The 12712-nt window shown below is 42.5% G+C and overlaps 1 protein-coding gene across 4 annotated transcripts; it reads left to right on the top strand.

The window, feature by feature from the left end:
- Positions 1–1601: 1601 nt before the first annotated feature.
- On the top strand, positions 1602–12557 carry LOC125512904 (tetratricopeptide repeat protein SKI3). Of its 4 annotated transcripts, XM_048677971.1 has the most exons (20): positions 1602–2070; positions 2201–2323; positions 6415–6498; positions 6609–6659; positions 6747–6839; positions 6984–7124; positions 7203–7283; positions 7379–7626; positions 7703–7874; positions 7955–8076; positions 8178–8235; positions 8343–8408; positions 8790–9008; positions 9239–9290; positions 9454–9827; positions 9928–10022; positions 10100–10339; positions 10425–11068; positions 11804–12007; positions 12099–12557. In XM_048677971.1, the coding sequence occupies exons 1-20, from the start codon at positions 1876–1878 to the stop codon at positions 12302–12304; spliced, it is 3468 nt and encodes a 1155-aa protein (XP_048533928.1). In that variant the 5' UTR covers positions 1602–1875; the 3' UTR covers positions 12305–12557. The 4 variants fall into 4 exon arrangements, with proteins under 4 accessions (XP_048533928.1, XP_048533932.1, XP_048533935.1 ...); XM_048677975.1 differs by lacking the exons at positions 1602–2070; positions 2201–2323 and adding an exon at positions 5692–5853; XM_048677978.1 differs by lacking the exons at positions 1602–2070; positions 2201–2323; positions 6415–6498 and having other exon boundaries at positions 6734–6839.
- Positions 12558–12712: the final 155 nt, after the last annotated feature.

Genomic DNA, 12712 nt, shown 5'->3' with positions numbered 1-12712 from the left:
CACGCGCGGGCTTTGCCCGGCGGCATCCCCTGGCGGCGGCGAGGGAGAAGGAAGGCGAGAAAAGGGAGCAACGGCGACGATCTAGGGTTTCGCCCGGGCCGCTCGCGGGAGCGGCACGGGGGACGAGGGACGGGGGTGAGACGGATAGTCAGCATCGTCCAGTTTAGGATATGTGCGAGTTGTTCAACTTACCTGTTGGACAAGCTCGTACACATTGAGTGTATCCTATACATGTATCGTTAATTTTTACGAAATGTGACATTGGATCTATAATTTTTTCTTTTCAACATATTTTTTTTTTTTGACATGATAAAAATAAAATTAGTACTATATTGAGTCATATGGATTATCCCCGTACGTGTAGCATTTGTCCATAAAAGGGAAGATGAATCAATGAATACTCGGGGCGGGGCAGAAGATTGACACACCAGATTTCTCTCCCATCACATGTCAGTTTTAGCTACAATTTGATCATAATCATCACTGGATTATTATCGATTTGCTGCATTTTTTGTGCAGGTTGAATTTTGAATCAAAAAATTAAACTTGAAACTAAAACACCAAGTTTCTCTCAACCATACGGCTATTTTAGATAAAATCTTGCCACATTTGATAGACATATGGTCGATGGAGTAAGCACGAGGAGAAAATAGAAGACAAATTGTGTGGGTGGCTTAACCATGTTTGGTTGCCTTTTTCTCAAGAAACCAAAAACAAAAACCTTTTAGCCCATTTGAATGTATGCTGAATGTGGTAGTTTTTTTTTTGAGGGGAATGTGGTAGTTAATTTATTGGGTGTATATCGATGATATTTGTATTGTGATTTTTCCATACACATTATGATGCATATGCCTGTAGCTTCTCAAATGATTTATGTAACTGCGCCATCAATTGAACATGAATAGATCCGTTTGGCTTAGTTCATTGCATGTTCTCTGAAAAAAAAAGATTCATCGTGATTATCATTTGATCATTAATTTGTTAGTGTTGGTCCTGTCCCACATTGGCATTGAGGAACTCTGACAATTGGTAGCACTATATTTTTTTTAGATGGTAGCACTATATATGGTACAAAAGATTACCAGCGATGGCTCATGTTTACTGGTTTTGATGGAAGGGCACTACTATGAGAAATTAAGAAAATGAAATGGTTTCGAACCATATAAAGATAAGTGTGGCCTTAGCATATACGCAAGGTCTGCTCTTCTCTTCTTTCTCTGATTTTTTTTTTGCTTCCTTCCCGAAAGATACATAAGAATTTTGGTGTCTACAAGTTTTTATTTGCTCTTCTTTCCCTCTTCGTTAAATTTTGACTTGTTGGGTTAGCATATATTTTTCTCGATACTTAACTCTTGAATGGGCTAGAGATGTCGTAAGTTGTTACATCAACCCTAAAAAAAGTTAAGGTGGCAAAGTAGAGCTCCCTCAAATATTCACACACCACTTTCTTTAGGGTTATGTCACTCCTTTTTTCTTTAGAAATACATCACTTCCTTTTTAAGAACTCTTATCCTTTTTTTAGAACATTTATAAGAACTCTTATCCACACATCACGTTCGGTCGACCTGGGCCTAAAGTTCCTGGCCCAAGTTCCAACAGTGCTTTTACTTTCCCTCGTCCCCTCCTCGACGGGGCCATCCATCTAACCCTCTCCGCCTTCCACCGGAGCACCACCGCCCCGAAGAAAATCCCTCCCTCCTCCTCCGCTCCACTGTACTGGCGTAGAGTGGGAGCGCGGAGATCCATACCAACTCGGATTCATTCATCCTTCAAGCCCACCCAGTCTGCCGCTGATTCGTCCGCTGCTCGGCGGAGTACCAGTAGCACCGCAGCACGAGATTCCGAGGGTCCAGCTCCGCCCGCCCGCCGGCCCCCATGTCCGCCCCCGCGGCGAGGCAGGGCGCGGAGGAGGAGGCCGAGCGCCTCCTCGCGGCCGCCAAGCTGAACCCCAACGACGGCGGGCCCTTCCGCTCCCTCGGCCACCACTACGCCCGCGCCGGCGACGCGCAGCGCGCCGCCAGGTGCTACCAGCGGGCCGTGGCCCTCGACCCCGACGACGCCGAGGCCGGGGTGGGTGCGGTTGAATGCGGACGCGTACACATGCGCTGCGTGTTGCATTGAAGTCGTTTGTTGGTTGGTTGGTTTGCTCGCGGTGGTGTTTTGATGCAGCCTGTTTCTGTCTGGTGGCTGGTGGGTGCAGGAGGCGCTCTGCGATCTGCTTGACGCGGAGGGGAAGGAGAGCCTGGAGCTCGCCGTGTGCAAGGAGGCTGCCGGCAAGTCGCCGCGCGCATTTTGGGCCTTCCGGAGACTCGGCTACTTGCAGGTGCACTCGAGTGGCAGCTGCTTTTACACACTTTATATTGCTTGATTGAAGTGATCATGGCAACATCATGCGCAAATCTTAAGGATTCATTTCTATTGACTGAATACATTTGAATTTGATGGGAACCTCCTAATTTTGAACCTATGGAAACGAAGCCTATATGTATTAGTTAGAGAGTACTTCAGGCCTTTGTCTCGTAGATATTAGATAGGGAAGCAGGAATTTTCAATAATCTTCTTCTCTGTTAATACTTCTATAAACCTATTCGCAAAAAAAAAAAAACTTCTATAAACCAGCGATGAGGTTTGTAGGTGTGATAGCATAATGATATTATCTGATAATAACAGAAGATCTTTAGGCCTCCTTTGGTTCATAAGATTGAAAAATCATAGGAATAGAAAAGTCATAGGATATGAGATGACATGCATCTCAAATCCTATGCATAGGAATAGAAAAGGAGATGCCCTTTGATTCACACCATAGGATTTTTTCCATTGAGTCTAGGCTAATGTTTATTTTCCTATGAAATGTGGAGGATAGGAAGAATTCCTCCATAGGAATAGGATTTCATTCCTACAAACCAAAGAGCTCTGAAGGAATTTTTCCTATAAAAATCCTATCCTATAAAAATCCTACAAAATTCCTCCAAACCAAAGGAGGCCTTAGCAGGAACTACATCAGTAGGAACCATCGCAATGACCTTGTTGTAGTAGTTTCTTAGGTATGCTGTATAGGTTTAGTTAAGGTATAATCAGCCTGGTCATCAAACTGCTCAAGGTCTTGGTTCATTGAGTCACCTGTTCGACCAGGGATCACTCCTCAGTACTGCTGGTTTAAATTTGAAAGGCAGCTAGACCCTAGTATGTCCTTTGATGGTGCAGATTTTCATCTCAAGTACAGTGAGGGATAATCGAATATGGAGTACATACTGCTGATAAGCAAATTCCACCAGCAATAGGTCATTCAGGATTAAGTTTGGTACTTACTGAATAGGTGATGTACAACTCTACAAGTAATGTTTGTTTTTACTTGTTGCTGTGTATGTTGTATTCCTTAATTATATCATACGGCAAAATACACGTGACTTCACGTAGCGTTTTTATGATATAGAAATATGGTAAAAATAAATATGCACCAGTATGTTTTATGTATACAAGTATGTTTAATTAGCCCCATCTGTGCACAGTGATACTGAAATCGCTATTCTCTATGCAAGTATGCGCCGATATAATCCAAATAGTTTATCCGTCAAAATTGGGCCATCGGCATCACCACACGCTGCAAGGTTCCAGTGCCATTAGTGCTTGCTGCTGGTGAATATTCTGTGTAACTACCATCCTGAAATACAATGTGACATGATCTGGTGTACTAAGGAGTTTGTTCCAAGGGTTTTAAGGGCCTGTTTGGATTAGAGCCCTGACGCGCCCTACCAAATATTTGGTCATTGACCAGAGTGCTTCTTGCGTTTGGTTGAGATCCAATCTTTTGGCACGCCCCTGACCCATTGTTCCTTCCCGTTTATACCATAGCCAATTATTTGGCGAGGCGCTGGCGGCCGTTTCGTCCGCTAAAATTTTGGCGTGCCCTCAGTTGGCAAGGTGAGTGCAGGCACAATCCAAACACACCCTAAACATCAGGATTTGCCCGATCTTGGCCATTGGTTGTAGCATCATGCCATTGTCAACGCACAATATCCATAGTTACTCGTACACAGTACACTATATAGATAGATACTAATCTAAGAGAAAAAATAACGATCATAGGCAGAATCATAAAATTATAGATGGTCCATACATCAGGAGATTACAAATGGTGGAACTAAAGAGTAAATATAACTCCTCGTTTTATGTTTGGTCTGAACTCTTAAGTACTGCCACGGGGCAATTGAGCCTAGTTAGCGCACCAGTTGTTTTTGCTGAAGTGAATTGGCCAAGCCCGGGTAAAGGAGGAGGGTTGTGATAGGCTTGGCGAGCCAACGTAAAAACTAGCCAGTCCCATGGGTATGAAACCCATTTGAGTGAGAGTAGTACTAGGATGGGTGACCTCCTGGGAAGTCCTCGTGAAAGGGTTTCATATCTAAGGGTTGTGATAGGCTTGGTGAGCCAACGTAAAAACTAGCCAGTCCTTTGGGTATGAAACCCATTTGGCGAGAGTAGTACTAGGATGTGTGACCTCCTGGGAAGTCCTCGTGAAAGGGTTTCATATCTAGCCTACCCCAACTTGTTTGGGACAAAAGGCTTAGTAAGTAAGTAAGAATTGGAGGCACAGTATAAGCTGTAAAGTAGAGGTGGCTGATTCTAGCAGGGTCGTCTCCAGAAATTCGGGGCCCCGGGCCAAAAATCAAAATAGGGCTCAAAATTTCAAAAAAAGTCATATAACAAAAGAACTAATATAATTACGGCATACACTCACTTTATTACATAATTTCATTCTGTTTTATTTTGTATAATATTTAGACATATATCAAAATACTATTGCTGAAAAACAGTGAAGGGATACTAAAGCAATAAGCTAACCTCATGTTTACCAAAAATCAACATTTGTCTAGTATTCCTTGAAATGAGCACTCTTTTGAGATTGAGCTTGTGCTTCTGTTTATATAACCAGAATCATACGTTCTATTTTTGGAAGACATGATGATTGATGAGGATTGACAAATAAATGCCTCCTGTTTTTATAAACCAAAGAAATTTAATGATTCATTATTCAAACATGAAAATTCCTAATTAGTGTGAACAAAAATATAAAAAACAATTACAACTGATCAAGAACAAACTTAATTTTGTCCTACTCCTAACCTAGCACCAGGACAAATAAATTCGCTACCAATACCTAGCCCAGGGACACATAATCTCATTCTACTTGGCTACTCCTAACCAGGGATTGCTCCTAATCTAGGTCAGGGAGATCACACTTAACCAAGTACTCGTGATAAATAGCAGAGATAAAACTAAGTATACCTAATAGAAGGTCGTGGCCGATCGCCAATGACGGAAGGCAGCGGACGGTGTCGTGGGCAATTGGCAGAACCACGGAAGGTAGCAGATCGCCGATGGCAGAAGGCAGCAGACGGCGTCCCGGGCGATTGGCGGAATCGCGGGAGGCAGCAGTGGTGTCCTGGGGCGCTTGGCGGAAGCAGACGAACCGGCGTGTTGGGGTTTAGCGATCGATGGGACAGTTGATAGATTCGTGAATAAGCAGGCCCCGTGGGCTTGCTTTGTTGCTGGGTATGTTGCTTAGGCTTTGCTGTGCTGGGTACCTTTAGTTAGCCGCTAGATTAAATGGCCGGTTTATATGGCAAAGTGTCATTATACTACTAATACCTAGTTATTTGGGGCCCTGTGTGGTCGCCCACCTCGGCCTCCTCCATGGACGGGCCTGGATTCTAGGAAAGGGCAGAGCTCAGAGTTGGTACCAACTGGGCAATACTGTTAGAGAGGAGTTGAAGAGTCAATTGTGCCTCTAGTGGACATCATCACACCAGTGCAAAGACATGTGGGCAGTGCATACTTCCATACTGGCTTACCAAGGTACATAGAGTAAAACAATGGGGTACTGGCTTGTCCTTTTTACCCTTTTCAAAGTATTTTTTGCGCTGCTGCCTGAATAGAAGTATAAAACAAAACAAGTTCCTAAGCGGCAGTAAAACACAGTCGTCTGAAATGCGCTTATCATAAAAATATCAAATGTTCTGATGCCTTTTGGGAGCCTGCTTCACATGCGTCACCTGCTGGGTTTAATTGACCAGTTCAGAGGGTTCCCTCCAGGTCATTTGGCAGTCTGGCCCTTTGGGTGACTGTTCCTTCCTGGTGCTCAGCTCCTTTTTTGTTCCGATCCTAGAGCTGTTTCAGATCTTTTTATGCCTGTCTATCCTTCAATGACTAGGCTTAGAGCCCTTTCTATGCTTTAACAATCGCATTGTTTTGTTTTCTTGAATCAAGGAGCTACTAGTGTTCTTTGTTTATACTTTAGACTGATAAGACTAAGCTTGTGTGTATAATTTGTTAATAGTTTTCTTGTGATTATCTTTTCTATAAATTGCGTAACGGAACATATCCATAGTAAGTATTGACATGATGTGGAAAATTTAGGTTCATCAAAAGAAGTGGTCAGATGCTATACAGAGCCTTCAACACTCAATACGAGGTTACCCAACATGTGCGGATTTATGGGAGGTGTGTGTTTTATTTCCTTATATTTGTTTGTCAAAGTTGATGAAACTCAAGTCATAGGTTCATTCTGTCTTTACAATGTATTTGGTTTAACATTCCATATTTGGTATTAGGCACTTGGTCTGGCTTACCACCGTTTGGGCATGTTTACTGCAGCAGTAAAGGTATGCTGTTTTCACTTTCGAGCATCATAAACAATTTAGTGTTGCTGTGAGTCTTCTGAATATGCTTACTTCAGTTTTTGTTGGCAGTCATATGGGCGAGCTATTGAACTTGATAGTTCCAGGGTCTTTGCTTTGATTGAAAGTGGAAACATCCAGCTAATGCTTGGTTATTTCAGAAAGGTAGGAAGCTTTTTCAGCTAATGAACCTTCAGTTGTGTTGGATACCTACTGCTTTTATTAGCAAAGAACAATTTAAGTATCTATGCGAACTCTACTGCTGCTACCAGTAATAACTTCTGTGATATTGTACTTTACACAATATAGGGAGTCGAACAGTTTCGTTCTGCCGTGGAGATGGCTCCTCATAATCATTCTGCATACTTTGGACTTGCTTCGGCATTGCTTGCGTGGTCAAAGCATTGCGTAACTACTGGGGCCTTTACCTGGGCAGCTAATCTATTGAAGGTATTTTGGTATATGATACTTTGTTCTGTATCAATAGCATTTCATGTCCATATATCACCTGAGTGTTGTTTCATGTAGGAAGCATCTGAAACTGCTAAAGTTTGCACTTCCTTGGCTGGAAACCTTTCCTGTGTTTGGAAATTGCATGCAGATACTCAGGTACCTCTATAACCATTAATTGATCACTTAAATTTACTTGGCACCTTGTAACTTGAAGCATTCTATTCAATCATATGTCTCACACTTTATGTCAGCTCGCACTTGCAAGGTGTTTTCCGTGGGAGGATAGGCATATCAAGAGGGGCATGGATGAACAAAATTTCAAAGCTTCTATCCTTCAGTGGAGAAATACATGCTTGTCAGCTGCAAATAGTGCAAAACTCTCATATCAACGAGCTTTGCACCTCACTCCCTGGGAAGCTAATATTCACATTGATACTGCTATTTGTCTTGATCTCATTTGTACCATGGAGGAGAATAACTCTGTAGACCCCATTGCTTGGTAAACTTCTTTGTTCATCAGATGCTAGTTTCGTTTGGGAGATTTCTGATGATACTCTATGTTTTCTGTACAACAGGGAGCTTCCAGAAAAAATGTCATTGGGTGGTTTGATGCTGGAACCAGTTAATAAGGATTTCTGGGTTACATTGGGTTCAGTCTCAAGTAATCAGGCTTTAAAGCAGCATTCTCTTATCAGGGCACTGCAGTTGGATACGTCTCTCTCTGAAGCTTGGGCATACCTTGGAAAGGTACTGCTATTTATGCAGTAGTTGGTTGCCTGGTTGGCTCTTTTTACTAGCAGGAAGGTAACTAATAGTTGGACCTTCAGATTTACAGACAATCAGGTCACAAGCAATTGGCAAGACAAGCATTTGATCGAGCTCGAAGCATTGATCCATCATTGGCCTTGCCATGGGCTGGAATGTCGGCAGAAAACGATCACCAATCTAGGTAACCACCCCCTACATCTTTTGCTGAAAGCCCGAAAGGCCCCTATACTGCTGCACTCAATTTTTGCTTACGCTGATTTAATCTTTGGTATGATCTTAAAGGGCTGGTTCAGTAAATGAGTCTTATGAAAGCTGCTTGAGAGCTGTGCAGATACTACCTGTAAGTACAATTTACTGAGTTGTCTGTTGTTATTAATGTAATTTAGTAATTTGCTTAGTTATTTCCTTACTTTAGTTTTATCTCATTCTCATGTCATATTTGCATAGCTGCCAGAGTTCCAGATTGGCCTTGGAACAATTGCAGCTCGTTCTGGTGAACTTCTGTCACCTCAGGTATGTTCAATTTCATTTTTCTCGTGTCGTTGAAAGTTAATTTTGAAGTAAATATTGGCCACTTCATGCTCAAAATGAAGTGATGTTTTTCTAAAGCAACCCGTTTAACCTGGTGGCAGTTATTATATGTTCTCATCTTTACATCATAGTGTTGTTGGATTGTTGGCATTGTCACTAAGTTAGTGCTACAGATGGTTTCACTAGGCACATGTTTATACCTATGCCTACATAAGTTAGTGCTTGGGTTTGGGTATTTAGAGCACCAGGTTATGTATATGTAATCTTTCTTGAGCAATGCTTATGTTGTTTACACTTATTACATGCTTCTTTTCCGTCTTTGACATGCCAGTCTCTGTGTATGTGGTGCTTTATGTTGTGTAGGTATTGATGGCTGTAAGACAGGCTGTTCAGCGAGCGCCTCATTACCCAGAATCACACAATATAAATGGCTTGGTCTCTGAAGTGCGATCAGATTTTCAATCTGCAATCACGTCTTACCAACATGCGAAATTTGCTTTAGGCATGATGCGCAGATCCAAGTTGGACAATAGATATCCTTTTGTTGATGTTTCAGTGAATCTTGCTCGGTCACTATGTAAGGTAAGAATACTATCATATGGTTTGATAGAATTATTTATTTCAGAGCAAGAAGCTTAAATCATGCTGTTTACTGTAAATCTAAAAGAATGTTGTGTACTGTGACTTGTGTATCTGTAATAAGCTTGCTGTTCCTAGTGTGGTACTTATGAATCTTATAGTTAGGTGGTTATCCTTTTAATTCCCCATAAGCATTTCCACTTCTTTAATTAAAATCATCACATTGACCGCAGGCTGGTCTTGCAACTGATGCAGTGCGCGAGTGCGAAGAGTTGAAAACACAAGGTCTGTTTAGTTTCCATTTCAAGCAACTGAAGGCTTATATTTCCTATTTTTCTTATGAATTGAACAAACATGCATGACAAGCATATTATATTATTATTATATCAATTTATTTTGCACATGCTATATACAACATACACACTAACAAGTCATCTCAAATTTCTAGGACTGCTGAACGTTGATGGATTGCAAGTATATGCTCTTGCATTGTGGAAACTTGGACGGCATGATGAAGCTCTTTCCATATCACGAAACTTGGCTGAAAACTTATCTAATATGAAGCAGGAGAGTGCAACTGGGGCATTGGGATTCATATGCACCTTAGCATACAACATAGCTGGGAAGGATTCTGCAGCTTCGGTCATTCATACACTCCCTGGTCAACCCAGTTATAACAGAGAGTTGAAATTCATCATCTCTGCATTAGATGCTTTGCAGCCAAGCAAGCGTTTTCAGTTACCTCACTTGAGTACGCCTCCTAGACTTACATCCTATGACGTGATGAGTGAAGTCCACTCAAATATTGCTCTGGGGAAGGCAGTAAGTACCCTAATTTTTTTTTGGGTACTTGGTAGATTTTTTTTCTTCCTTTTTTGGTTGTATGCTAGTTGTAATAATATAGATTAAATTTGACTTGTAGATTGGTGGGGAATTAAACAACTGTTTAGGGGTCGGGGGTGGTTTGTCTTACCTGAAAAAGGTTCTACACATGTATCCTGACTGCAGTTTAGTAAGGTAACATCTTCCCTGGAACAATAAACCATGACTATGACTATATTGATCATAATGTTGCCATTCGTTGCATGCTGCAGAAACCATCTTGGATCTCTCCTGCTGTCGAGCGGAGATTGGACTGCTTCTCACAAAGCAGTAAGGGTTACTTCGTTGTCCCATGGGCACACATCCAATAGGGGCCTAAGGTCTCCGCATCAAATTCAAGCTTGTGCAACAATGTCTTGCTATGCTACCTGCACCTCTTATCCAAAGTTCTCGTTCCCAACATGTGAAGACCAGTACCTAAGTCAATACAATGGAATATGCAACCTGCAAAGGTATGTTTTTTTCCAACTTACGACATTGACAACATTATACTTATTTGGCTTCGGTTGGCAAACTAAGATGTAACTTCATTTGAAGGTTGGTCCATCAAGAACCATGGAACCAAGATGCACGCTACTTGCTTGTGCTTGCTATTTTCCAAAAAGCACGTGAAGAGAAGTACCCCAAACATATTTGTGCCACTTTGAAGAGGCTGGTTTTACAAATTATGTCCAGCAGTAGCAATTCACAAGAGCATAAACTCATCCTTTATGAAAAGTACTTGCTACTTCTTTTGTCTTCAGAGGTTAATTTGCAATCTGATGACTATGAAAACGGCATTGCTCAAGTTACAGATGCTCTAAGAGTTGCTCCCCCGAGTGTGGATACTTTCTTTGCACACTTGCAACTATGTCGGGCTTATGTGGTGCAAGGCGATCTTTCGAACTCCAGGAAGGAATACATGAAATGCTTGCAGAACCGCACGAATACTGAGGTTGGCTGGGTAATGCTCAAGCAACTTGAATCTTTATGTTCAGTGAACCGTGGCTCTGATGAAATAGAGATAAATCTGAAAGGATGCATTGAAAGGAATGGTAGGAACCCATCAAAATGGGCATCTCTTTTTAATCTAGCATGTGCTCAGTGTTTTATGCGGGATGAGGACTTTGCAAGTGCTGAAAAAGCTCTTGCACAGGCATGTGCGGAAAAGGATGCTGATAGCTGCATCTTATTCCTCAATGGTAAGCCAGTATGTTGTTTTTCTGTTTCTTGGTTAGCATATTTCAATTGTCAGTTTTCCCTGAAACTTTTTTTGGTTATTTCTTATGTGGAGTTGAATTTTGTACTCGATTGTTCTGTTATCTCCAATAGACAGTATCCCGCAATCTGCTTAAGAAACTTAGAAAGAAGAATCTTCTTTGTGTGAGTGACTTTTTTTTCTTTCGAAAATGAGTGACTTGTTTATAACCTGGTTTACTGATAGTGAGCATTCACAGTAGCATTGCGGGTGACTTGTTTATCACCTGGTTTACTGATCATGAGCATTCACAGTAGCATTGCCGCCTTAGCTTAACATTGTCCATAACATAACACCAGCTGATGGGTTCTGCTTCACATCTACTCCCTCCGTTCCGAATTACTTGTCTTGGATTTGTCTAGATACGGATGTATCTAGACTCATTTTAGTGCTAGATACCTCCGTATCTATACAAATCCAAGACAAGTAATTCGGAACGGAGGGAGTACTACTACAGTGACCAAGTAGATGCTTAGACATCACATTTCTTTGCAAGTTAGTCCGGGAGGTAGAATTCACACAGCCTATTAAGTTTTTACAAACTCTGTCCACTGCCTGCAAATTTTATGTTATTTTTATAATCTTAAGGGGCGATAGCGAGCGGGACTAACATTAGGAGTAGATGAGTTTGCTTCTTTCTATGTTCTCACCGTATACTGAATGAAAATCACCCTGGCAGGAGCTATGCATATGGAGATTGCGCGGAGGTATGCGGCTCCTCAGTATATAACCCGCGCAGCTTCGAGCCTCAGAAAGGCACAGCAGAAGTCCCAAGCTATGGTGCCCATCATATCGCTCCTACTGGCCCAAGCAGAAGGCAGCCTCGGCTCCAAAGCCAAGTGGGAGAAGAACCTTCGCCTCGAGTGGTTCTCATGGCCCCCAGGTCTGAAACTGAAGCTCAAAGCTTGAACACTACTCAGATAAGAACGTTCATTTCATTTTATCTGACCGTTTCCTGGTTTTGATTCGCGCAGAACTGCGGCCTGCTGAGCTCTACTTCCAAATGCATCTGCTGGCGAGCCAGTCGACTGCGGCGGCGGCGGCAGGTCCTCAGCAGAAGAAGCAGCAGCAGCTGGTGGAGACGATGCAGAGTCCTGGGGCGTGGCTTCTCAGGGCGATACACCAGAACCCGTCGTGCTCCCGGTACTGGACGGCTTTGCTGCAGCTTGTGTGCGTGTAGCGTCCTTGACCCGGCCGGAAGTCAGTCACCGGTCTTGTAGCTGATACGGGCGTACCGGAATCACCTGTAGCGTATTTTTGTTTGTCGAGCACACCTATTTGGGATGAACCCGTGGGGTGCTCTGGCGAAGTGTATTTGTTGCCGTGAACTTTATCAAGGAGGCCCTACTCTCGCAAACCTTGCAAACCGTAACCTGTAACATTTGAAACATGATGATGGTCCTTTTGGATAGAGAAGAAAATGGTAGGGAGAACGAGCGTCGGTGCAACATTTGAGAAAGGAAAAAGGAAGCGTCAGTCTGCTTATCCCAGCTCAAGCAGCATACACCACAATTTCGTTCGAAACAAGCGCCATCTGTAGAGCTATAGTCATCTTTTAGAGCTACTAGATGACCTGGTTGCGCCAATG

The sequence above is a fragment of the Triticum urartu genome, chromosome 1 (genome assembly GCF_003073215.2).
Source record: "Triticum urartu cultivar G1812 chromosome 1, Tu2.1, whole genome shotgun sequence".
NCBI classification, from domain to species: domain Eukaryota; kingdom Viridiplantae; phylum Streptophyta; class Magnoliopsida; order Poales; family Poaceae; genus Triticum; species Triticum urartu.
Note: the sequence above shows the minus strand (reverse complement) of the source record. Positions and strands in the feature narration are given on the sequence as shown.